At 44.9% G+C, this 27171-nt stretch overlaps 1 protein-coding gene across 2 annotated transcripts in view; it reads right to left on the minus strand.

Annotated features, from left to right (window-relative positions):
• RIMBP2 (RIMS binding protein 2) overlaps positions 1-27171 on the minus strand; it is a 524709-nt gene that overhangs the window by 25119 nt on the left and 472419 nt on the right. For both annotated transcript variants that reach the window (XM_069756050.1, XM_069756049.1), the window contains one exon: positions 6032-6103. In XM_069756050.1, the coding sequence (XP_069612151.1) occupies positions 6032-6103 (72 nt within the window). The remainder of the gene's footprint in view (positions 1-6031; positions 6104-27171) is intronic.

The raw sequence follows: 27171 nt of genomic DNA on the forward strand, positions 1-27171 counted from the left end.
GGAGAAGATAGTCTTTTATGTGCTGCCTTCATTGTCCCACACAATTCTGCTTGGACTTCCTCACGAAGCTTATCTTGACTGGCGGTCTGGTGATTTTCTGCGCTGGGGACTGTTTTGCCAGAGCAACTGTCTGCGGCCAGTTCTGCCGAGGAATTCTTCTCGTCCAAATCTGGTGTCTTCCAATCTACCTTCCAGCTATTGGTACTTCCAGGATATCTTCAATAAAAAAGAAGCAGAGATCTTACCACCGCATTGTCCATATGACTGCCCAATCAACCTTGTTCTGGGTTCTACTCCGCCTAGAGGCCCAATTTACCCTTTGTCTCCTACTGAGAAGCAAGCTATGTCTGAATATGTCTGGGAGAATTTAGCTAGAGGCTTTATTCGCAAGTCATCCTCTCCTGCAGGTGCAGGTTTTTTCTTCGTCAAGAAAAGGATGGCTCCCACCATCCATGTATTGACTACCGAGGTCTTAACAATCTCATGATTAAGAACAAGTATCCGCTACCCTTATTCCGGAGATGTTTGACCGCCTTAGGGGAGTTCGTATCTTCACGAAATTGGATCTTCGCGGAGCGTACAACCTAATCTGTAGTCGTTCAGGAGACGAGTGGAAGACTGCCTTTAACAACCGAGACGGCCATTACGAATATTTAGTCATGCCCTTCCGTTTGTGTAACGCTCCTGCGGTGTTCCAGGAGTTTGTGAATTATGTTTTCCGGGATCTACTCTACTCCTGTGTGGTGGTATACTTGGACAACATTCTTGTGTTTTCCTCGTATCTTGCTTCTCACAGAAGAGACGTCCGCCAAGTCTTGTCTCGTCTTAGGGAGAACCATCTTTATGCCAAACTCGAGAAGTGCATCTTTGAGCAATCTTCGGTACCGTTTCTTGGTTATATCATTTCTGACTCAGGCTTGCGAATGGATCCAGATAAAAGTGTCTGCTGTGCTTGATTGTCCATTTCCCCAGAGGATTAAGGCAATTCAAAGCTTCATTGGCTTCGCTACTACCGGCAGTTTATCCCACATTTCTTCACTCTGGCTGCTTCTATTTATGCCTTGACTATCAAAGGGTCCAACCCTCACATCTGTTCCTCTGAAGCTGAAGACGCTTTTCAGTCCTTGAAACAAGCCTTTGCCTCAGCTCCCGTGCTTTGTCATCCAGAGATCAACAAGCCTTTCGTTCTTGAGGTAGATGCCTCTGCCATAGGCGCTGATGCAGTTCTTTCCCAGAGATCTTCTTCCAGACAATTGGCTGCTTGCGCTTTCTTTTCCAAGATGTTTTCCATCTCGGAGAGGAATTACGCCATTGGCGACAAGGAATTATTGGCCATTAAATTGGCGCTAGAGGAGTGGCGGTATTTGTTGAAGGGAGCCGTTCATCCTATCAAAATCTACACTGACCACAAAAATCTGGAATATATCCGCTCTGCGCAAAGACTTCATCCTCGCCAAGCCAGGTTGTCTTTATTCTTTGCCCGTTTTGACTTTGAGCTACATTTTCGTCCTGGTAATAAGAACTGCAAAGCTGATGCTTTGTCGAGATCCTTTCTCGCAACCGACGTTGTGGAGGAACCTTCACACATTGTGGATCCCAGCAAGATCATTCCTGTAGCTCCTATCAGCATGACTTCCTTACCTCCAGGTAAAACCTTTTTGCAGGAGAACAAGAGGAGTTGAGTGTTACGTTGGGGTCACGCCTCTAAGCAGGCAGGCCATGTGGGATTCAAGAAAACACTCTCTCTTATCTTGGGCTATTATTGGTGGCCGTCCCTTCTACAAGATGTCCGAAGTTTTGTGGTATCCTGTCCTTCCTGCGCAAAAAACAAGGTTCCTAGACATCTACCCTCCAGTCTTCTGCATCCGCTGCCTGTTCCCTTGGTCCCCTGGCAAGACATTGCTATGGATTTTATTACTGGTCTGCCTAGGTCTTCTGGTCATACGGTCATTTTTGTAGTAGTCGATCGAATCTCCAAGATGTCTCATTTTGTCTCTTTGCCTGGATTACCTTCCGCTCCTGAATTGGCAAGAATCTTCATTGCTCATATTTTTCGAATTCACGGCTTTCCTCTTCACATCGTTTCTGATAGAGGAGTTCAATTTACCTATCGGTTCTGGCGAGCTCTTTGCAAACTGATGAATGTAACTATGGATTTCTCCTCAGCCTACCATCCTCAAACTAACTGACAAACCAGATTCTAAAGCCCTATCTCCGTTATTTTTCCAATGTCCATCACAACGATTTGTCTGATTTGCTTCCTTGGGCCGAGTTTGCAAACAATAACCACATTAATGACTCTTCTACCAAATCACCCTTCTTCATTATTTATGGGCAACATCCTGGTGTCTCTCTGCCTGTACTTCCTGCCTCGGGTGTGCCGTCGGCCGATCTTCTGTCCGAGGAGTTCTCCAGGGTTTGGCAGGAGACCAAAGTCGCGTCAGAACAGGCACAGAACAGGATTAAGAGACATGCCAACAAAAAACGCCTGGACCCTCCGTTATACCAGTCTAGTGATAAAGTGTGGTTGTCGTCCAGGTTCATCCGTCTTAAGATTCCTTCGTATAAATTAGGTCCACGGTACATTGGTCCATTTGGGGTTTTGGCTTGTATCAACGATGTTGTCTACAAACTGAAACTACCTCCTTCACTTCGCATTCCCAATTCTTTTCATATCTCCCTTTTGAAACCTGTCATTTTCAATCAATTCCATGCTTCTCCTGGTCAATCACCTCTGCCAGTTTCCGCTCAAGATATTAAAAGATATTCTTGCCATGAAAAAGTCAAGAGGTAAGACTTTCTTCTTGGTCGATTGGAAGGGTTTTTGGTCCTGAGGAGAGGTCTTGGGAACCCCGTGAAAACATCCAGGCTCCTCAGATTTTGGCCAAATTTCTTTCCGGACTTTGAAGGGGGGGATGTAATGGGAGGAGTACTGTCACGGCGCCACCTGCCGCCGCTCCTGCCGCCGTGTCTGCTGCTCACTCTGCGTGCCGACATACTTACCCATCCCGGAGCGCCCTCCTTCCGGTCTCTTCTCCTGACTCACCGCCGGTCCCTGGCTCTTGTCAGGTGTGCACCTCTCACTGCGCACTTCCTCTCTCTAGACTGCAGATGCTCCGTTCCTCCACTCTATGATTCTGGAGGATCTTGACCCGGAAGTTCTGCAGCACTCGGTCTATTTAAGGTAACTCCTTCCTCTGCTCCATGCCTGACTGTCATTTGTCCTCATTTGACCCAGGTCCTTCTGTGCCTTGATCTGCCCTGTGCATCCGCCATATCCTGCCTGTCCTGTGTCTCTGCCATGCCCTGCCTGTCCTGTGTCTCTGCCATACCCCGCCTGTCCTGCGTCTTCGCCATACCCTGCCTGTCCTGTGTTTCTGCCATACCCTGCCTGTCCTGTTTCCACCATATCCAGTCTGTCCTGGGCATCCGCCATATCCTGCCTATTCTTAGTCTCAGTCATTGCCAGTCTGTCCTGTGTCTCAGTTATAGCCAGTTCTGCATCTTTTCCGCTCCTACTTCCTGTCCCCGGGTATCAGCTTCTGCGGCAATAGTCTCCCTCGGGCATGCCCCTAACATTCCCTGTATTGGGGGTGGTCCACCAGGTCAGCTCACCCTTGGGAGGTTTGTTGTCGTGGTTCTGCGGGTTCACTTTAGGAGTTTTAAAGATCTGACACTGGGCAAGTGGGAAAAGCCCGGCAAAGTGGCAGAATTGGCGCCTCTAATAGATGCGCCTTTTCTGGGCAGCTGTAGGCTGCTATTTTTAGGATGGGGCCCTATATTAATGGCCCCTTACCAGCGTGAGAATACCAGCCCCCAGCTGTGAGCTTTATCAACGCTGGTTGTCAAAAATGGGAGGGACCCCATACCACTTTTTTAATTATTCATTTAAATAATTTAAAAAAAAACTGAGGACCCCGCTATTCTTGATAACCAGCTTTGCTGAAGCTGAAACCCCCAACTGTGATTTTTTCTGGCTGGTTATCAAAAATAGGTGGGAACCCATGCTGTTTTTTTAAAATTATTTATTTATAGCGCAGGAGCAGCAGATGAAAACTCCCATCTGCCGCTCCTGCTCTCACTGTAATTAGCGACTGTAGATGTCAGATGATGGGAGCAGTAGTCCCATCAGCTGACACCAGTGATTGGAGGCAAAGTTTATACCTCCGATCACAGCTGAGCACTCCTGTTGTCTTCTGACAGAGTGGGAACCTTGGCTCTCTGACCGGTGGGAATGATTTCCCCGCCGTTCAGAAGCGGTGTTTGCTGAGCTGTCATGCATATGACAGCGTGTCAAATACTGTATTGTCGGGCCCCCAATTCAAGTGAATGGGGTTCGGGTCCGCCCTGCTGGATGACAGGCTGCATGGACGTATCATGCAGCCTGCCATCTAGATGTAGCAGAGCCGAATGTGATGTCACATCCAGCTGTACATGACTTTTGTGCAGAAAATACGCTGTAAGAAAAGTCAACATGCGTATTTGCAGCGTTTTTCACCATCCATTCAAGCCAATGGGTGGAAAACGCTGAAAAATTGTTGAAAGTGACATGCTCTGTGTCCAAAAAAGCAGCAAAGCACAAAATACTGATCACACAAAAAACCAATGTGTGTGCATGAGATTTCTGAAATCTCATAGGCTTTGCTGGTACTGTAAAAAGCAGCTGAAAATTAGCATAAAAAAGCAGCAAAAACGCCCAATGTGAACTTACCCTTAGGGGTCAATAAATCCGTCAGCTCAGCAAAAAAAATCAAGCCTTCACACAGCAAAAAATTTTTCCCCCACTTTAAAAAAAGGAAGTTTGGTATTCCTGCACTCATTCTCACCTGGAATATCACACTACCAGGTCATAGTTACCATACAGTGAACACCATAAAACTAATAAAACAATGGCAGAATTGTATTTTTTGTTTTTGCATCATTTCATACCACTTCGATTATTTTCCACTTTTCACAAAACTATATGGTAAAATGAATAATGTCTTGCAAAACTATAAGGCCTCTTTCACATTTCCGTTGGGACTCTCCCGTCCTGCTGCGTCGCCGAGACATAGCGATGGACGTGTGTCAAAACGTATGTGACGGGTGCACTGGGCCCGTCTTTCTGACGGACCTGTCGAGGCTATGTGCACCTGTGGCGTATGCGTCTTCACAGCGTCTTTCCGCTGCGAAATCGCATACACAACACAAATGCAATGTATTACCAGGAACGCTAGCTGCCGGGAGCATCGGTAACGCTGCGCGGGACGCCGGTAGGTGACAATTTTGCGATTTTTTATTTTTTTAATTATTATTAACATTATATCTTGTTACTATTGATGCTGGATAGGCAGCATCAATAGTAAATAGAGAAAGAGAGCAAGCGAGAGAGAATTTCCCTGACGGGAAATTCTTCCACGCATGCTCAGTTTGAAAAGACGGGACCTGTCGTTGGATTCCTGCTTTCACAGTCAGCGACGCATCCTGTGCCCATAGGCTTCCATTGTAGCCAGTAACAGGGGAGCGCAGGATGCGTCGCTGACCAATTTTCCGTTCTCTGCCCGACGGACCGTTTTTTTTACACAGGATCCAGTGCTCGACGGATGAAACGGAAGGCCATCCATCACAATCCTTCGCTAATACAAGTCTATGAGAAAATGCAGGATCCTGCTTTCTCAAAAATCGACGTATCTCGACAGGAGCTGAAAGACGGAAGTGTGAAAGAGGCCTAACTCATCACGCAAAGTACAAGACCTCATACAGCTGTCAATGTAAAAATAAAAATGTTACAGCTGTTGGAAGACGGGGAGGGAAAGACAAAAGTGCAAAAATGGAAACTGACTGTAAAGACAAGGGGTTAAAGTGCGATATTTCATTGTCTTAATATTTAGTGAAGCTTAACATCTTCAGAGACTTATACTTGTAACTTGAAAACGTTGGACCTTCTGCGCATAGAAAATACAAGGTGTAGAGTAGAGCTTGTATATTTCTTCTTGTGTATTTAGCAGTCTGGTAAATCGCATTAGTATGAATGCTTAAAAATACTACTTACATAGTAAAATCCATCTTCATCAATTTCACCGAACACAGTAATTATGTCACCTGTGCAAAATGTTAGCTCCGCCTACAAGAGGATCAGAGATCAAAGTGTTAACCAATTTCTGACTTTCACATTTTCCATCATAAAGCATTTTATTTTCTGCCCAAGTCGAGATATTTCTAGACATTAGTTTTAGTAAAGCTCAGGTCAAAAGTAGCAGTTTTCCACCACATGATTTACATGATGATTTTGTGACAGATTTGATTAAAAAAAGGCATCAATGGCTTTTCTGCATGAGATCGGGCACGCTGTGGTTTGAACATTTCCAGCTTTGCTTGAATTCCACATAGATCTTTTTCTGCTAAATGTGGACAGGATTTTCAAAACTCCATCCACATAAATGAAATGCTAATAACTAAATTAATTAAATTATTGTTAATTGCTAAATATTACATTTGATCTATCTAAAAGCATGATAGCATTGGACTGCTAATTTAATTTATTATTCCATGCAAAAAGCATGGGGAAATCCTATTGTCAATCAACCTACGTGGGCAGAAGAAAGCAGGACTCGCAGATTGAGATATCCTTCCCTCGCACTGGATAACATAAACCTGACAGATCTGCCATCACTTGTATACTAAATTGTATTTGAATACGGTATATATTAAACACACAAATGTTCACACATATAAAGACATAAACTGTTACAATTAAACTCTCTGCTAAAAAAATATTTAAACCAAATAAATCCACCTGTGCACAATTACAAAGCTGATTTAGCCATTCACAATTCACAGAAATAGCAGATAGCAACTCCACATATCAGTTACCAGACGGAATAAAACCGCTGGCAGGTCACCTGCATTTTTTATGCGTTTATTACATGCGTTTTTGATGCGGTTTTTTTTTAATTGCATGCAGTTTTTTTGTCACTTGAAATAAAACTAATTGAAAGTTGGCTTCTGGGAAGGAAAAAAAGTGATTTCCTGTTTGCAGGTATATTTGGGTATGAGCACAAGGCTGCAGGTAGGACGCAGTGTACATCCACAGTGGCCAGATGTTACAGCATCAAGAAATCCCATGCCCACTATGCGTGCACCGATGCCAGCAGCTCACCCGCAGAGAAGGACATGCGGCGCGTCTTTCCAGACAGCAACATGACAATTTATGTAATGGAGACGATCAGTCTCCGCTGCGTAAATTACCCATACACTTTCATTGGATGCGGTAAAACTACTTTATCTTCCTAGTCACATGGGTATTAAGTGCGGGAACGCAGCTTACTGGGCATGTGTATTAGTTTAAATAATGGTGAATCTTGTGACACAGCCAGAAATACATGACACAGGAAGTGGAGGAAAGCACAGAGAGAGGTCGCCTCATTTTTAATAAGTAAATAATAATTTTAAAAAAAGTGGGGTCCCCCTATATTGTTAACCAGACAGACAATACCAGGCTGCAGCAGTCTGCCTACCTTGGATGGTTAGCAAAAATAGTGGGATCCCCTAAAAAAAAAAAATAGCGTGGGGTCTCCCTATTTTTGTTATCCAGCCAAGAAAAAAGCAGACAGCTGCGGCCTGGTATTCTCAGGCTGGCGAGGGCCATGGATTTTGGCCCTCACCAGCCTAAATATAGCAGAAGATGTGCCAACTGTGGAACTTTACCCTGCTCTTCCCACTTGTCCTGTAGCGGTGGCAAGTGGGGTAATATTTGTGCGGTTGATGTCACCTTTGTATTGTCAGGTGACATCAAGCCCACACCCATCCATTACAAATCCTATAGTTGTATGGTAAATAAAGACACAGCCAGGATAAAGTCCTTTAATTGAAATAATGACACAGACTCATTTAATAAATCTTAATTAAACCATACTTACTGCATTGCCTATTCCACAGACACCCTCGTCTCCTAGAAGAGAATTAAAATAAAAAAGCAACAATATCCTTACCTGTCTGCCAAGAAGATATAAATACTGTCCCTCAACGAGTCCAGCTCTTCTACACCTGTATGCCTTTGGCTGAATGGTGGCATTATGCCACCATTCAGCCTGACATCCAGACACAGTCGAGATTTCTCCAGCGGTCATGCGCACTGCAGTTCTCGCAAACAGCTGATTGTGAGAACTTGGCTAGTGACCGGAGATAAGCCGTCCCCGGCGATCACATGCACGGCAGTTCTCAAGATCAGCTCAGCTCATCGCGAGAACTGCGGTGTAGGTGTACTTCCAGCTGACACAAGGTACACCTTTATTTAAAATAGTACACATGCATAGAAAGCTGCATTCTCACACTTATTACACATGTGAGTAGGAAAATAATGCAGTTTTAACGCATCTAATGATAGTGAATGGGTAATTTAACGCAGCAGAGATGCAGCGTCTCCGATACATAAATTGACATGCTGCGGGCTGGAAAGACGCACCGCATGTACGTCTCCACTGGTGAGCTGGAGGTGTCCGTGCACGTATAGTGGGCATGGGATTTCTTGAAATCCCATCCACTATGCTGTAACATCTGACCGCTGCGGGTTTGACGCTGCGGATGTACACAGCATCCAACACGCAGCGTTTACTGACCGTGAGAACTTAGTAACATAGTAACATAGTTATTAAGGTTGAAGGAAGACTTGAGGTCCATCTAGTTCATCCCATAGCCTAACCTAACATGCCCTAACATGTTGATCCAGAGGAAGGCAAAAAAAAAACCCATGTGGCAAATAGTAAGCTGCACTTTGGGGCATACGGCAAAAGAACATACTCTTAGAAATATATTAACCAGTTCCCAACCATACATTGTAGATAAACATTGGTGCTTGCTGGGCTTTGTGCAGCTCCAACATTTCTCTATGTTCGGTGGTCTTGCAGCGCTCAGGACCCCCACAGTTCTGAAAGCACTGGAATACCAGTGAAGAGCAATAGCTCTTAAAGGTGACCTCATCAGAACCTGATTGGCTTAGGTCCCAATGATGTTATCTCTTTGTTATTTTCTAGATGCCTGTGATCAATAGCGATCGCAGCATTTATAAGATGATTATATGAGAGTGAGTTTGCTCCTTCTCTTACTTCTCCGACACCCCTTTGACGTGATCATGGGGGAGCCGAGGGTTGTCATGGCAGCCAGAGGTCATATGATGGCCTTCAGGTCTGCCAGCTACAGCTAACCTGTAAGACCCAGCCAGCAGCAGGGTCTAACAGGCGATCTGTCAGTGTAAAGCTGATAGGTCTCATACATTGCAATACATGAGAATTGCAATGCATGAGACCAGTGATCAGAGAAATAAAAATTGAAGTCCCATATACAGACTAAGTAAAAAGTTTTTTTAAAAATGTAAAATTATTTTTTTTTAAATCACAAAATAAATAGAAAAAAAATGAAAAATATTAAACCAATGAATCTGTATATTTATGTAAAACCAAAAAAAGTTCACATACACATGTGGTCAAAATTGTTGGTACCCCTTATTTAATGACAGAAAGACCCACAATGGTCACATAAATACTGTATTTTTCTATTTTCTATTTAGGAAAGTGTGGGGTGCATCTTATGGTCCGAATGTAACATGTGGGGAGGAGGCAGCGGCGGAGTGGGATCACACTTGCAGGAGTCACGAAAATGTCACCATCCGGCGTTGGGAACACCACGTGGTCCCGATGCTTAAAGTGAATGAATATTCATTAGCTGCTTCCCCGCCCACCTGTCAGCGCCAAGCAGTGGGCGGGGAGCAGCAAATGAATATTCCTTCACTTAAACAGTGGAACCACATGGTTTCCCCAGCACCAGATTTCTGGAGGAGCTGGGGAGATGTGAGTCTGGTGGAGGAGGGGGATAGGAGCAGGGTGCCACAGGAGAGATCACCGCAGTCGCATACCTGACAGCACAGCGTGGGTTATGCCGATGCTGAGTGCTCCCGTCATTATAGGACCTGTGGTGATGTAATGAAGAGGACGGGCTGGAGCATCACACGACATCAAAGATCCATCCCTCTTCACTATGTCATTAGTACCTGCAGCCACCACACTAGAAACAATACAGATTCCTCTTACATGACATGTGGTGAGGTAAGAGATGGGGGCTCTGTGCAGTCATGTGATGCTCCAGCCCTTCTTTACCTCACCACAAGTCTTGTCAGCTGTAGAGAGAGAGAGAGAGACTTTCATTTTTCTAGCATGGCTGGCTGCAGGACCTGCACTGAGCACAATGAGCACAGCCTGTACAAGAAATAATTAATTAAAAGTTTATTAAATAAAACACATAAAAATGCACACTGCCACTCCTGTGGTGAACTATAACTCCCAGCATGCCATAGGACCTGTAGGACATGTTGGAAGTTATAGTTCTCCCATGGGTTCTTAAAGCAGCACTCCAGTGTTATTTTCAGTGTTGAAGTGGTGCTTTACATATAAGCCCTGTGCCCCCATTTTTATACTCACCCTCCAACATCTTCATATAGTACTCAGACACCACACTGGTCTCGCAGCACCATCTTCTACCTGTAGCTTCCAACATAATAACATACTATTATATATACCGTATTTTTCGGACGACAAGACGCACTTTTCCCCCCCAAAAAAAGGGGGGAAAATGGGGGGTGCGTCTAATAGTCGAAATGCAGGCCTTACCGTGGTGGCAGAGGTGCGGCGGCAGAGGTGCGGCGGCAGAGGTGGCGCAGTAAGTGGGGTCCCTTTCTCCGGTAAGGTGATGGTGCAGCAGCCCGGTAAGCAGGAGAGCCGGGTGAATCCTGCTGTTAGCGGTGGTGGCGGCCATTTTTTACTGAGGCCGCGCGTGCGCAGATGGAGCGCTCTGCTTCCCGGGGCTTCAGGAAAATGGCGGCCGCGATCTCCATCTGCGCACGCGCGGCCTCCCGCGGCCATTTTCCTGAAGCCCGGGAAGCAGAGCACTCCATCTGGGCACGCATGGCCTCAGGAAAATGGCCGCCACCACCGCTAACAGCAGGATTCACGCGGCTCTCCTGCTTACCGGGCTGCTGCACCATCACCTCACCGGAGAAAGGGACCCCACTTACTGCGCCTCCTCTGCCGCTGCACCTCTGCCACCGGAAGCCTGCACGGTAAGCCTGGGACCCCTCTCACGCCATACCTCTCACTGCACCTCCTGATCCCAGCACCTCCTGATCCCAGCACCTCCTGATCCCAGCACCTTCTCATCCCAGCACCTCCTGATCCCAGCACCTCCTGATCCCAGCACCTTCTCATCCCAGCACCTCCTGATCCCAGCACCTCCTGATCCCAGCACCTTCTCATCCCAGCACCTCCTGATCCCAGCACCTCCTGATCCCAGCACCTCCTGATCCCAGCACCTCCTGATCCCAGCACCTTCTCATCACCTCTCACTGCACCTCCTGATCCCAGCACCTCCTGATCCCAGCACCTCCTGATCCCAGCACCTCCTGATCCCAGCACCTCCTGATCCCAGCACCTTCTCATCACCTCTCACTGCACCTCCTGATCCCAGCACCTCCTGATCCCAGCACCTCCTGATCCCAGCACCTTCTCATCCCAGCACCTCCTGATCCCAGCACCTCCTGATCCCAGCACCTCCTGATCCCAGCACCTCCTGATCCCAGCACCTTCTCATCCCAGCACCTTCTCATCCCAGCACCTGCACGGTGCTGCACGGTAAGCCTGGGACCCCTCTCACGCCATACCTCTCACTGCACCTCCTGATCCCAGCACCTCCTGATCCCAGCACCTTCTCATCCCAGCACCTCCTGATCCCAGCACCTCCTGATCCCAGCACCTTCTCATCCCAGCACCTCCTGATCCCAGCACCTCCTGATCCCAGCACCTCCTGATCCCAGCACCTCCTGATCCCAGCACCTTCTCATCCCAGCACCTTCTCATCCCAGCACCTCCTGATGCCAGCCTCACCCAACCTCTACCGACACCTTGCCTCCTGTGACCCTGCTCTGCCGCCACCAGCCCTCAGGTAAGATACTGTAAATTCGGACAATAAGACGGACCCCCATCTTATAAAAAATCTTTTTTTCTGCAATTTTCACCCCAAATTTGGGGTGCGTCTTATGGTCCGGTGCGTCTTATAGTCTGAAAAATACGGTAATAACACTAAATATAATAATATGTTATTTATGTTATTAAATATTTTACCACATTTTTTGCTTCAAATATTTTTTCCCCTATTTTACACCTATAAAACCTGGGTGCGTCTTATAGTTCGATGCATCTTATAGTCCGAAAAATACGGTAACTTGAATCTGGCAAAAGTAATAATAAATAAAAGATCTATGAAAATGAACAAATGAAATTGATTTTCAACAATGCTTCCACAGAATTAAAAAAAAAAAAAAAAACTCATGAAATAGACCAGGACAGAAATGATGGTACCCTTAACTTAATATTTTGTTGCATAACCTTTTGAGGTAATCACTGCAATTAAACGATTCCTGTAACTGTCAATGAGACTTCTGCACCTCTCAACCGGTATTTTGGCCCATTCCTCAAGAGCAAACTGCTCCAGTTGTCTCGTGTTTGAAGGATGCCTTTTCCAGATGACATGTTTCAGCTCTTTCCAAAGATGCTCGATATGATTTCGGTCAGGGCTCATAGAAGGCCACTTCAGAGTAGCCCAATGTTTTCCTTTTAGCCATTCTTGGGTGTTTTTAGCTGTGTGTTTTGGGTCATTATCCTGTTGCAAGACCCATGACCTGCGACTGAGACCAAGCTTTCTGACACTGGGCAGCACATTTCTCTCTAGAATCCCTAGATAGTCTTGAGATTTCCTTGTACCCTGCATAGATTCTAGACACCCTGTGCCAGATGAAGCAAAGCAGCCCCAGAACATAACAGAGCTTTCTCCATGTTTCACAGTAGGGACAATGTTCTTTTCTTGATATGCTTCATTTTTTCCGTCTGTGAACAAAGAGTTGATGTGCCTTGCCAAAAAGTTCCATTTTTGTCTCATCTGTCCATAGAACATTCTCCCAGAAGCTTTGTGGCTTGTCAGCATGTAGTTTGACAAATTCCAGTCTGGCTTTTTTATGATTTTTTTTCAACAATGGTGTCCTCCTTGGTCGTCTCCCATGAAGTCCACTTTGGCTCATACAACGATGGGTGGTGCGATCTGACACTGATGTTCCTTGAGCTTGAAGTTCACCTTTAATATGTTTAGAAGATTTTCTGGGCTCTTTTGTTATGATTCGTATTATCCGTATCTTTGAGTTTTCATTAATCTTCCTCCTAAGGCCACGTCCCGTAGCTCTTACATTTCTGAATAATATGTGCTACTGTAGTTACAGGAACAACTAGCTGCTTGGAGATGGTCTTATAACTTTTACCTTTAACATGTTTGTCTATAATTTTCTTTCTAATCTCCTGAGACAACTCTTTCCTTCGCTTCCTCTAGTCCATGTTGAGTGTGATACACACGATGTCACCAAACAGCACAGGGAGTATCTGTAGCTCTATATACAGGCCGACTCACTGATTTCAAGATTGTAGACACCTGTGATGCCAGTTAGTGGACACACATTGATTTAACATGTCGTCCCGTTTGTCACATTATTTTCAGGGGTAACATCATTTCTGTCCAGGCCTATTTCCTGAGTTTTATTTTTTTTTTTAATTCTGTGGAAGCATGGTTAAAAAGCAATGTCTGGCTTTCATTTTCATAGATCTTTTATTTATTGTTACTTTTGTCAGATTCAAGTTATTTCTTTGACCATGGTGGGTTTTTCTGTCATTAAACAAGGGGTACCAACAATTTTGACCACATAGGTATTTGGTATTGCCGAGTCTGGAACGACCCAATCTATAAAACTGTCATACTACTTAACCCCTTTCAGTGACCAGCTTTAAAAAAAAGTGGCAAAAAAACTATGCTTTTTCTTCATACCTCCAATCAAAAAGTCAAACGGAAATAAACATTTTATAGCTGAAAACACCATCATGTCCTACAAAAAAACAAGCTGCTAAACAGCTCGGTCAGTGGAGAAATAAAAAAATTATAGCTCTCAGAATAAAGACATGCAAAAACAATTCTTTTTTCTAAAAAATAGTTTTTATGCTGTAAAAGTGACAAAACATAAAAAATTATTTAAATGTGGTATTGTTGTAATCGTACTAACTCGAAGAATAAAGCGGTTTTATCACTTTTACCACATCATGAACACCATTAAAATAGTAAATCCTGAATTGCTGGTTTTTGTTAATTCTGCCTGGAAAAAATCTGAAAGGAAAGCGATCAAAAAATGTTATGTGCCTGAAAATGGTGCTGATAAAAACATCAACTCGTGCTGCAAAACATAAGTCCTTACTTGACTCTTGTTGGCAGAAATATGGATATGCAAAAACATTTTTTTTAATAAAAAGTGTTTTTAACAGCTAAACGTAAAAACCCGATATATTGTATTTTTCAGACTATGAGATGCACTTTTTCCTCTTAAAGGGAACCTGTCACCTTAATTTGGCGGGACTGGTTTTGGGTCATATGGGCTGAGTTTTTGGGTGTTTGATTCACCCTTTCCTTACCCGCTGGCTGCATGCTGGCTGCAATATTGGATTGAAGTTCATTCTCTGTCCTCCGTAGTACACGCCAGCACACTATGTGTGAACTATGGAGGACACCTACTCCAATTCCGGGAAAATATTGCGGACAGTGGGGAAGGATGGGGTGGAGGAAAATAGAAGAAACACCGTCCATCGGAGCGAAAACAGGGCATTTACATAGCCCGCCAAATTCAGGTGACAGAGTCCCTTTAAATTTTGGAGGAGGGTGGGGGGTGGTGCATCTTATAAATCGGATGTACCTTATGTGGCTGTGGATGGGGGGCAGCAAAAGTGGAGGAGCTGATCACAGGAGGCAGAAGCCAGCTGCTGCAGCTAACATGTGTGCCCACTGCTAAAGAAGATGAATATTCACTGCTCCCCCGCCCACAGTCCCTCCCACCTCAATGCACTGAAGCTGTTGCAGAGAGGTGGGAGGGACTATGGGAGTAGAGAGCAGTGAATATTAATTTTCTTTAAAGGGAACCTGTCAGCAGAATTGTTTAAAGTAACCTACACACAGTGTTAGGTAGTGCGCCATTATACTGATTAAAATGATAGCTTGGTTGATGAAATCTGTCTAATGGTTGTTCTTTCATCTTTATTTTCAGTTTGTAGTTAATGAGATTTTCGTGCCCTAAGGCGAGGTTGGTGTGTATGTGTGCTCTGATTATCTTATATATAATTGTCTAAGGGTCACTTCCATCTGTCTGTCCTTCTGTCACGGTTATTCATTCGCTGATTGGTCTCGCCAGCTGCCTGTCATGGCTGCCGCGACCAATCAGCGACGGGCACAGTCCGGAAGAAAATGGCTGCTCCTTACTCCCCGCAGTCAGTGCCTGTCACCTGCATACTCCACCTCCGGTGACTGCTAACGCAGGGTTAATGCTGGCGGTAATGGACCGCGTTATGCCGTTGGTAACGCACTCTGTTACCGCCGCTATTAACCCTGTGTGTCCCCAACTTTTTACTATTGACGCTGCCTGTGCGGCATCAATAGTAAAAAATGTAATGTTAAAAATAGTAATAAAAAAAACCTGCTATACTCACCCTCCGTAGTTGCTCGCGCCGGCCGCCATCTTCCATTGCAGGTTCCGGTGGCAAAGATGGTATGGGAGAAGGACCTGCCATGACGTCACGGTCATGTGACCGTGACGTCATCACAGGCCCTGCGCATCTGCGCAAGAAGGACCTGCCATGACATCACAGTCATGTGACCGCGACGTCATCACAGGCTCTGCGCGCCTGCGCTAGAAAGACCTGCCATGACGTCACGGTCATGTGACCGCGACGTCATCACAGGTCCTGCGCTCATACCAAACCTGGGACCGGAAAGTGCCATGGACTACAAGGGGCCCTCAGAGAGGTGAGTATATGTGTATTTTTTATTTTTTAACCTGTGACAAACCTGGCTGGGCAATATACTACGTAGCTGGGCAATATACTACGTGACTGGCCAATATACTACGTGGCTCTGTGCTGTATACTACTTCACTGTGCAATATACTACGTGGCTCTGTGCTGTATACTACGTCACTGGGCAAAATACTACGTAACTGGCCAATATACTACTTTTGTGCGCTAAAAGCTCTCATTTTTCATATTTCTAGTGCAGTAATGCAGTTCAAATTTCGTGTTTTCAAGTTTGCATGTTTTGGCGCTGCAGTGTGCTGCCCTATTTATTTAACTATATACGAGTTGGCGACTCTGGGTTCAGCACCTGTTCACACTCAGTCTATGTTTGGATGTGCAGGTCAGGTTTTTGAAATGGCCAATATACTACGTCACTATGCAATATACTACGTCACTGGGCAAAATACTACGTGGCTGCGCAATATACTACGTCACTAGGCAATATACTACGTAACTGGGCAATATACTACGTGGCTGGGCAATATACTACGTGACTGGGCAATATACTACGTCACTGGGCAATATACTACGTGGTTGGGCAATATACTACACGTCTGGGCAATATACTACATGGCTGGACAATATACTACGTAACTGGGCAATATACTACGTGGCTGGGCAATATACTACGTCACTGGGCAATATACTATGTGGTTGGGCAATATACTACATGACTGGGCAATATGCTACGTCACTGGGCAATATACTACGTGGTTGGGCAATATACTACGTGTCTGGGCAATATACTACATGGCTGGACAATATACTACGTGACTGGGCAATATACTATGTCACTGGGCAATATACTACGTGTTTGGGCAATATACTACGTGTCTGGGCAATATACTACATGGCTGGACAATATACTACGTAACTGGGCAATATACTATGTGGCTGGGCAATATACTACGTCACTGGGCAATATACTACGTGGTTGGGCAGTATACTACGTGACTGGGCAATATACTACGTCACTGGGCAATATACTACGTGGTTGGGCAATATACTACGTGTCTGGGCAATATACTACATGGCTGGACAATATACTACGTGACTGGGCAATATACTATGTGTCTGGGCAATATACTACCGGCTGGGCAATATACTACGTGGCTGGGCAATATACTACGTGGCTGGACAATATACTATGTGAATGTGCAATATACTACTTGGCTGGGCAATATACTACGTGGCTGGGCAATATACTACGTGGCTGGGCAATATACTACGTGGGCTCTGCAATATACTACGTGGACATGCATGTTCTAGAATACTCGGTGCGCTGGAATCGGGCCACCATCTAGTGTATTCATAAGCAGACTGCAGACAGGTCACTGATCCTTCAAGGACCTGCCCCTAGTTTGCATAATGAATACCTAACATACTGAAGAAAGAGACAAAATACGCTTCTGCAGGCAGGTGCCAGTCGTGATACCAGCTCTGCAGCATAGTCACATGCTTAGTTTGGCAATAATACATTTTCTTGATGCTATCCAGCTAGGGAAAAAAAAAATTATAAAATGGCACCCCTCGCACCTGTGCAGTAGCAGCTGTTGGTGTCAGCTGTGATCCATTAGCTGCTACTGCACATGCGCCAGTGGTGCCATCTTACTGGAGAAGAAGCTATGGACACCGATAGCTGCTACTGTGCAGGCTCGGGAGGTGCCATCTTGGAGGAGGAATTTTTCTTCACCAGCAAGATGGCGCATGCGCAGTTGCAGCTATTGGATCACAGCTATCGACACCAATAGCTGCTGCTGCGCAGGCGCAGCGGGCACCATTTTCAAATTGTTTTTTTTTTCCTAGCTGGATAACATCAAGAAAATGTATTATTGACACACTAACCATGCATTTATGTTGCAGAGCAGATGACACAGCTGGCCCCTGTCTGCATAAGCCTTTTTTGTCTCTTCAGTATGTTAGGTATTCATTATGCAAACTAGGGGGCAGGTCACTGATAGATCAGTGACCTGTCAGCAGTCTGCATTATGAATATCTAATCAGAGCACCACATACAACAGTCCCGCCTTTGGGCACGAGCATCTCATTAACTACAAACTGAAAATAAAGATTAAAGAACAACCACAGACAGATTTCATCAACCAAGGTATCATTTTAATCAGTATAACGGCACTGTCCTGACACTGTGTGTAGGTTAGTGTGCACAATCCTGATGACAGGTTACCTTTAATAGCAGACACAAGTGATCGCCAAGCAGCTGCAGGAAGCCAGTGGCTGTGGCTAATAGTTTGCCCGCTATTAAAGAGAATTGATATTCTCTGCTCTCCATGCCCAAAATCTCATGCGTGAGGATCAGTGTATATTCTGGCAGCTGACTTCGGCATGTGGGGGTGCATAAGAGTAACGCCATGTGCTGCTTACACACTAAAATCAGCGGCTGGCATCAGAACAGGACATTTTTTATGTGTACAAGGATGGGGGATCATGTATACCAGGATCGGAATGAGGGGGCCATGTATACCAGGATGGGGATGGGGGCTATGTATACCAGGATGGAGACCATGTATACTTGGATGGGGTGCTATGTATAACAGGATGGGGGGCATGTATATCAGGATGGGGTGCCATGTATGACAGGATGGGGATAGGGCCATGTATACCAGGATGGGGATGGGGGCTGTTGTGAATTCTGCTCTTAGGCTCCCTCCGGTGGTTATGAGTGGTAGTGCTGCGGTAGTTGGATCGCAGCATTTATCAGGTGTATCAATTTTTTGCAATTTGGGCTGGGCTATATAGCCTTGCTTGATCCTTTAGTCCGTGCCAGATGTCCATTGTCCATTTGGAGGATTCACATCCATACCTGGTCTCTTCTGTTCTGCTGTTCATTTCAACAAAGATAAGTTCTGGCTTTGTTTTTGCTATCCACCTGCTGTGGACCTTATAGTTCTGTGCATTTTCATGTTTTGTTTTGTCCAGCTTTGTCTGTGAAGGATTTTTTGCAGCCAAGCTGTGTCTCTGGAGATGCAGATATACCCTCCATGTCTTTAGTCAGATGTGGTGATTTGTATTTTCTGTGGTGGATATTTTCTAGTGTTTTAATACTGACCGCATAGTACTCTGTTCTATTCTTTTTTTTTAGCTAGTATGGCCTCCTATGCTAAATCCTGATTTCATGTCTGCGTATGTTATTTCCCTCTCCTCTCACAGTCAATATTTGTGGGGGTTGTCTTTCCTTTGGGGATTTTCTCTGAGGCAAGATAGGTTTCCTGTTTCTGTCTTTAGGGGAAGTTAGTTCTTAGGCTGTGTCGAGGGGTCTAGGGAGTGTTAGGTACCCTCCACGGCTACTTCTAGTTGCGCTGTTAAGTTCAGGGTTTGCGGTCAGTACAGGTACCACCTTCTCCAGAGTACGTCTCATGCTGCTCCTTGGCCACCAGATCATAACAGTACAACTGGCCCACAATGAGTTAATTGCATCTCAGAAGAAGTGAGGAAAGGTTTTGAGCCATTTTTTTTTCCTTAGCCTGTTTGGTCTGTTCCTCCCTCTTAATCTCTGGGTGGCTACGGAACCTAGTAATGACATGGATGATCAGGAGTTGGTTTCTCGGGTGGATAAGCTTGCTGCTAGGGTACAGGGTATTTCAGATTATATTTTTCAGACTCCTGCCTTAGAACCTAAGATTCCCACTCCTGATTTATTTTTTGGTGACAGATTCAAATTTTTGAGTTTCAAAAATAACTGTAAACTGTTTTTTACATTGAGACCCGGTCTTCTGGTGATCCCATTCAGCAGGTTAAAATCATCATATCTCTGCTGCGTGGTGACCCACAGGATTGGGCATTTTCCCTGGAATCTGGCAATCCTGCTTTGCTTAATGTTGATTCTTTCTTTCAAGCATTGGGGTTATTGTATGATGAGCCTAATTCTGTGGATCAAGCTGAGAAGATCTTGTTGGCCCTGTGTCAGGGTCAAGAAGCGGCAGAATCGTATTGCCAGAAATTTAGAAAATGTTCTGTACTGACTAAATGGAATGAGGATGCCTTGGCGGCAATTTTCAGAAAGGGTCTTTCTGAATCTATTAAAGATGTTATGGTGGGGTTCCCCACGCCTGCTGGTCTGAGTGATTCTAAGTATCTGGCCATTCAGATTGATAATAATAATAATAATAATAATTTTATTTATATAGCGCCAACATATTCCGCAGCGCTTTACAAATTATAGAGGGGACTTGTACAGACAATAAACATTACATCATAACAGAAATACAGTTCAAAACAGATACCAGGAGGAGTGAGGGCCCTGCTCGCAAGCTTACAAACTATGGGGAAAAGGGGAGACACGAGAGGTGGATGGTAACAATTGCTTTAGTTATTCGGACCAGCTATAGTGTAAGGCTCAGGTGTTCATGTAAAGCTGCATGAACCAGTTACCTGCCTAAGTATGTAGCAGTACAGACACAGAGGGCTAATACTGCATAAAGTGTATGAGAACATGATGCGAGGAACCTTTTTTTTTTTTTTTTTTTTTATTATAAATAGGCCACACAGGGATCGTTAGGTTAATGCATTGAGGCGGTAGGCCAGTCTGAACAAATGAGTTTTTAGGGCACGCTTAAAACTGTGGGGATTGGGGATTAATCGTATTGACCTAGGTAGTGCATTCCAAAGAATCGGCGCAGCACGTGTAAAGTCTTGGAGACGGGAGTGGGAGGTTCTGATTATTGAGGATGCTAACCTGAGGACATTAGCGGAGCGGAGGGCACGGGTAGGGTGGTAGACTGATACCAGGGAGGAGATGTAGGGTGGTGCTGAGCCATGGAGTGCTTTGTGGATGAGGGTAGTAGTTTTGTACTGGATTCTGGAGTGGATGGGTAGCCAGTGTAATGACTGGCACAGGGATTGATCGGCGCTTGCGCGAGCGCAGAGTTGTGCACACTGTGGCATTGTCCTCCGAGCGGAGACCTGAGCCTATGCAGTGTGATAGGATTTTTTCTAGAGCCGAACGACAAGGATTTAGGCGTCAGAATGGGTTGTGTTTTTACTGCGGTGATTCTGCTCATGTTATTTCTGATTGCCCTAAGCGTACAAAGAGAATCGCTAGTTCTGTTACCATCAGTACTGTACAACCTAAATTTCTATTATCTGTGACCTTGATCTGCTCATTATCGTCATTTTCTGTCATGGCATTCGTGGATTCAGGCACCGCTCTGAACTTAATGGACTTAGAATTTGCCAGACGTTGTGGTTTTCCCTTGCAGCCTTTGCAGAACCCTATTCCTTTAAGGGGTATTGATGCTACACCGTTGGCTAAAAATAAACCTCAGTTTTGGACACAGCTGACCATGCGCATGGCGCCAGCCCATCAGGAAGATTGTCGTTTTCTGGTGTTGCATAATTTGCATGATGATATTGTGCTGGGTTTTCCATGGTTACAGCTACATAATCCAGTGTTAGATTGGAAATCTATGTCTGTGACTAGTTGGGGTTGTCAGGGGGTTCATGGTCACGTTCCTTTGATGTCAATTTCCTCTTCCCCCTCTTCTGAGATTCCTGAGTTTTTGTCAGATTTCCAGGATGTATTCGATGAGCCCAAATCCAGTTCCCTTTCACCGCATAGGGACTGTGATTGTGCTATTGACTTGATTCCAGGTTGTAAGTTCCCTAAGGGCTGACTTTTCAACCTGTCTGTGCCAGAACATTCCGCTATGCGGAGCTATATTAAGGAGTCTTTGGAGAAGGGGCATATTCGGCCATCTTCTTCACCATTGGGAGCAGGTTTTTTTTTTGTTGCCAAGAAGGATGGCTCCTTGATTATCGCCTCTTGAATAAGATCACGGTCAAATTTCAATACCCTTTGCCTTTGCTTACTGATTTGTTTGCTAGGATTAAGGGGGCTAGCTGGTTTACTAAGATTGACCTTCGAGGGGCATATAATTTTATTCGTATTAAACAGGGTGACAAATGGAAAACTGCATTTAATACGCCCAAAGGCCATTTTGAATACCTTGTGATGCCATTCGGACTCTCTAATGCACCATCTGTGTTCCAGTCCTTCATGCATGATATCTTTCAGAGTTATCTTGATAAATTCATGGTTGTATATTTGGATGATATTTTGATTTTTTCCAATGATTGGGAGTCTCATGTGAAACAGGTCAGGATGGTATTTCAGATCCTCCGTAATAATGCTTTGTTTGTGAAGGGGTCTAAGTGCCTCTTTGGAGTGCAGAAGGTTTCTTTTTTGGGCTTCATTTTTTCTCCCTCATCTATAGAAATGCATCCGGTTAAGGTTCAGGCCATTCATGATTGGATTCAGCCCACATCTGTGAAGAGCCTTCAGAAATTCTTGGGCTTTGCTAATTTTTATCGTCGTTTCATTGCCAACTTCTCCAGTGTGGTTAAACCTCTGACCGATTTGACGAAGAAAGGCGCTGATGTGACGAATTGGCCCTCTGCGGCTGTTTCTGCCTTTCAGGAGCTTAAACGCCGATTTACTTCTGCCCCTGTGTTGCGTCAGCCGGATGTTTCTCTTCCATTTCAGGTTGAGGTTGACGCGTCTGAGATTGGGGCAGGGGCCATTTTGTCTCAGAGGAATTCTGATGGTTCCTTGATGAAACCGTGTGCCTTCTTTTCTCGGAAGTTTTCGCCTGCGGAACGCAATTATGATGTCACAATCGGGAGTTGTTGGCTATGAAGTGGGCATTGGAGGAGTGGCATCATTGGCTTGAGGGGGCCAAGCACCGTATTGTGGTCCTGACCGATCATAAGAATCTGATTTACCTCGAGTCTGCCAAACGATTGAATCCTAGACAGGTTCGATGGTCCCTGTTTTTCTCCCGTTTTGATTTTGTGGTCTCGTACCTTCCTGGTACTAAGAATGTTAAGGCGGATGCCCTCTCTAGGAGTTTTTTCCTGATTCCCCTGGGGTTCTTGAGCCGGTCGGCATTCTGAAGGAAGGGGTGGTTCTTTCTGCCATCTCCCCTGATTTACGACGGGTTCTTCAGGAATTTCAGGCTGATAAACCTGACCGCTGTCCAGTGGGGAAACTGTTTGTTCCTGATAGATGGACTAGTAAAGTGATTTCTGAGGTTCATTGTTCTGTGTTGGCTGGCCATCCTGGGATTTTTGGTACCAGAGATTTGGTTGGTAGGTCCTTTTGATGGCCTTCTTTGTCGCGGGATGTGCGTTCTTTTGTGCAGTCCTGTGGGATTTGCGCGCGGGCTAAGCCTTGCTGTTCCCGCGCTAGTGGGTTGCATCTGCCTTTGCCGGTCCCTGAGAGACCTTGGACGCATATTTCTATGGATTTTATTTCAGATCTTCCGGTTTCCCAGAGGATGTCGGTTATCTGGGTGGTTTGTGACCGGTTTTCTAAGATGGTTCATTTGGTACCTTTGCCTAAATTTCCTTCCTCTTCTGATTTGGTTCCGTTGTTTTTTCAGCATGTGGTTCGTTTGCATGGCATTCCGGAGAATATTGTGTCCGATAGAGGTTCCCAGTTTGTTTCTAGGTTTTGGCGGGCCTTTTGTACTAGGCTGGGCATTGATTTGTCTTTTTCTTCCGCATTTCATCCTCAGACAAATGGCCAGACCGAGCGAACTAATCAGACTTTGGAAACTTATTTGAGATGCTTTGTGTCTGCTGATCAGGATGATTGGGTGGCTTTCTTGCCATTGGCCGAGCTTGCCCTTAATAATCGGGCTAGTTCTGCTACCTTGGTTTCACCTTTTTTTGTAATTTTGGTTTTCATCCTCGTTTTTCTTCAGGGCAGTTTGAGCCTTCTGATTGTCCTGGTGTGGTTTCTGTGGTTGACAGGCTGCAGCAGATTTGGGCTCATGTGGTGGACAATTTGGTGTTGTCTCAGGAGGAGGCTCAACGTTTTGCTAACCGTCGTTGGTGTGTTGGTTCCCAGCTTCGGGTTGGGGATTTGGTTTGGTTGTTCTGGCTTTGTTTTTGCTGTCCACCTGCTGTGGACCTTATAGTTCTGTGCATTTTCATGCTTTGTTTTGTCCAGCTTTGCCTGTGAAGGATTTTTTGCAGCCAAGCTGTGTCTCTGGAGATGCAGATATACCCTCCATGTCTTTAGTCAGATGTGGTGATTTGTATTTTCTGTGGTGGATATTTTCTAGTGTTTTAATACTGACCGCATAGTACTCTGTTCTATTCTTTCTTTTTAGCTAGTATGGCCTCCTATGCTAAATCCTGATTTCATGTCTGCGTATGTTATTTCCCTCTCCTCTCACAGTCAATATTTGTGGGGGGCTGTCTTTCCTTTGGGGATTTTCTCTGAGGCAAGATAGGTTTCCTGTTTCTGTCTTTAGGGGAAGTTAGTTCTTAGGCTGTGTAGAGGGGTCTAGGGAGTGTTAGGTACCTCCCACGGCTACTTCTAGTTGCGCTGTTAAGTTCAGGGTTTGCGGTCAGTACAGGTACCATCTTCTCCAGAGTACGTCTCATGCTGCTCCTAGGCCACCAGATCATAACAGGGGGCCATGTATACTACGATGGGGATTGGGGTTATGTAAACCAGGAGGGGACCATGTATACCAGGATGGGGATGGAGTGCATGCATACCTGGATGGGGTGCTATTTATACCAGGATGGGGTTCTATGTATAGCATGATGGAGGCCATGTATACCTGCATGGGGGGCCATGTATACCTAGATGGGGGTTCACGTACACCTGGATTGGGGCCAAATATACCTGTATTGGGGCCATATATATACCTGGATGGGGACATATATACCAGGATGGGATCATTTATACCTGGATGGGAGCATATATATATCAGGATGGGGGCCATGTATACCAGGATGGGGTGCATGTACTGTATACCTGGATGGGGTGTATGTATAGCAGGATGGGTGGCATGTATGACAGGATGGTGATTGGGGCCATGTATACCAGGATGGGGATTGGGGTCATGTACACCAGGATGGCGACCATGTATACCAGGATGGAGATGGGGGCCATGTATACCAGGATGGGGATGGGGTACATTTATACCTGGAAGAGGGGCCATGTATACATAGATGGGGGCTCATGTACACTTGGATTGGGGCCATATATACCAGGATGGGATCATACATATACCTGGATGGGTCCATCCATATATATCAGGATGGGGGCATATACACCAGGAGGATATTAGTACAGAATTGGGGGATATTACCCCTATAAAAGTGTCAGCAGCAAATCCTTCCCCCATTACACTGCATCAAGAGTACGTTTTTTGCTTACATTTTTTTCTTTTCTTTCCTAAAACCTAGGTGTGTCTTCTGCTATTGCTGTAACCGCACTGACCCGAAGAATAAAGTCTAACCACGTATACTGCATGGTGAATGGCCTAAAAAATAAATCCCATTCTTGACCTGCTGCTGATTTGTTCATTCTGCCTTCCAAAGATCGCAATAAGGCTCGGCTAACATTTATCTTGTGCTCTGCGCTAAGCGCTTACACCGGGGTTTCCGTGTAAATCTCTGAAATATATGATTCAGATGAAACATCTGCCTGTGATGCAGCAGTGTCTGTCTTTTTAAGTATATCTAAGTGCAGTCAGCCATGGTTTTGTGCACCTCTGAAAAGGACACTTCTTAATAGAAGGCAGATGGAGTACAGAGTAACTCTGCTGCCTTACAGTGAATGGATCCCTCGGGGGTTTCATTTGAATCACGTCATTTGGAGATTTAGGTGGAAACCCAGATGTAACTGCTCAGAGTAGAGTGCAGAATATATGCGATCCAAAATGTTCCCACTAAAAGCTTCAACTCCCACAAAAGAACAAGTCCCCACACAGGTCCATCATATGTTAGCGGATTCCATGTTCCTAGTAGCACAAAGGCTTTGGAAAAGCGCTATGGCTTCTTGCCCACAAAAAGAAATCCAGAATATTCTGTGCTCCCAAATGCTCCCTTTCCTTTTGAGCCCCAATGTGCCTAAACAACACATAGCATTGACATATTTAGCATTTCTATAGCAATGAGAGCTCACACTACAATGTACTGGTACTACAATAGAAGATTTCTGATTTTCACTTGGCAACATTCATTTTTTTTTACACCTGTAGATAAATTCCCAGAAGGGTGAAATTTCCAAAAGGGGTCACTTGAGGGGGGATTCTGTTCTTCTGGCACTTAGAGGCTCATATAGGGAGTCCACAAACTATTCTACCATATTTGATCTCCAAAAGTCAAATAGTGGTCCTTTCCTCCTGAGTTTTGTCATGTGGATAAGCAGTACTGGACATACATAAATGTATATCACAAATGCTTACTATTCTCCTAGATGAATTACTTGAGAGGCGTAGTTTCCAAAATGTGGTCACTTGTGAGGGTTTCTGCTGTTTTGGCATGTCAGGGGCTCTTCAACTGTGACATGGTATCTGCATCCTATTCCAGCCAAATTGACATCCCTTCCGAGCCCTGAAGTGCGCCCAAACAGTACTTTTGTACTCAGGAGAAGTTGAGCAATAGATTTTGGGATCTAATTTCTCCTGTTACCCCTGTCTAAATTAAAAATGTGGGGCTAAAAACATTTTTGTGGGAAAAATGTGATTTTTTAATTTCACAGCTCAACGTTATAAAATTCTCAGAAGCACCTGGGGCTTCAAGGTCCTCACCACATATCTACATAAAATCCTTGTGGGGTCTAGTTTCCAAAATGAGGTCACTTGTGGGGGATTTCCACTGTTCAGGCACATCAGGAGCTCTGCAAACACGACATGGCATCAGCTATTGATTCCAACCAATTTTGCGTTCCAAAAGTCAAATGGTGCTTCTTCCCTTCCGAGCCCTGCCATGCACCCAAACAATAGTTTTCTACCACATATGGGGTATTGTTATACTTATGAGAAATTGAACAATACATTTTGGGGTCCAATTTCTCCTGGTACTCTTGTGAAAATGAAAAGTTTGAGTCTAAAACAGCATTTTTGTGGGAAAAATGTGATTTTTTTAAATTTCACAGCTCAACATTATAAAATTCTCTGAAACACCTGGGGGTTCAAGGTGTTTAACACCTCTAGGTAAATTCTATAAGGGGTCTAGTTTCAAAAATAGGGTCACTTGTGCAGGTTTCCACTGTTTAGGCACATTAAGAGCTCTCCAAATGTGACATGGTGTCAGCTATCGATTCCAGACAATTTTGCATTCCAAAAGTCAAATAGTGCTCATTCCCTTCTGAGCCTTGCCATGCACCCAAATGGTAGTTTTCCCCCACATATGGGATATTAGTGTACTCAGGAGAAATTGCACAACAAATTGTATT

The sequence above is a fragment of the Ranitomeya imitator genome, chromosome 1 (assembly GCF_032444005.1).
Source record: "Ranitomeya imitator isolate aRanImi1 chromosome 1, aRanImi1.pri, whole genome shotgun sequence".
Lineage (NCBI taxonomy): Eukaryota > Metazoa > Chordata > Amphibia > Anura > Dendrobatidae > Ranitomeya > Ranitomeya imitator.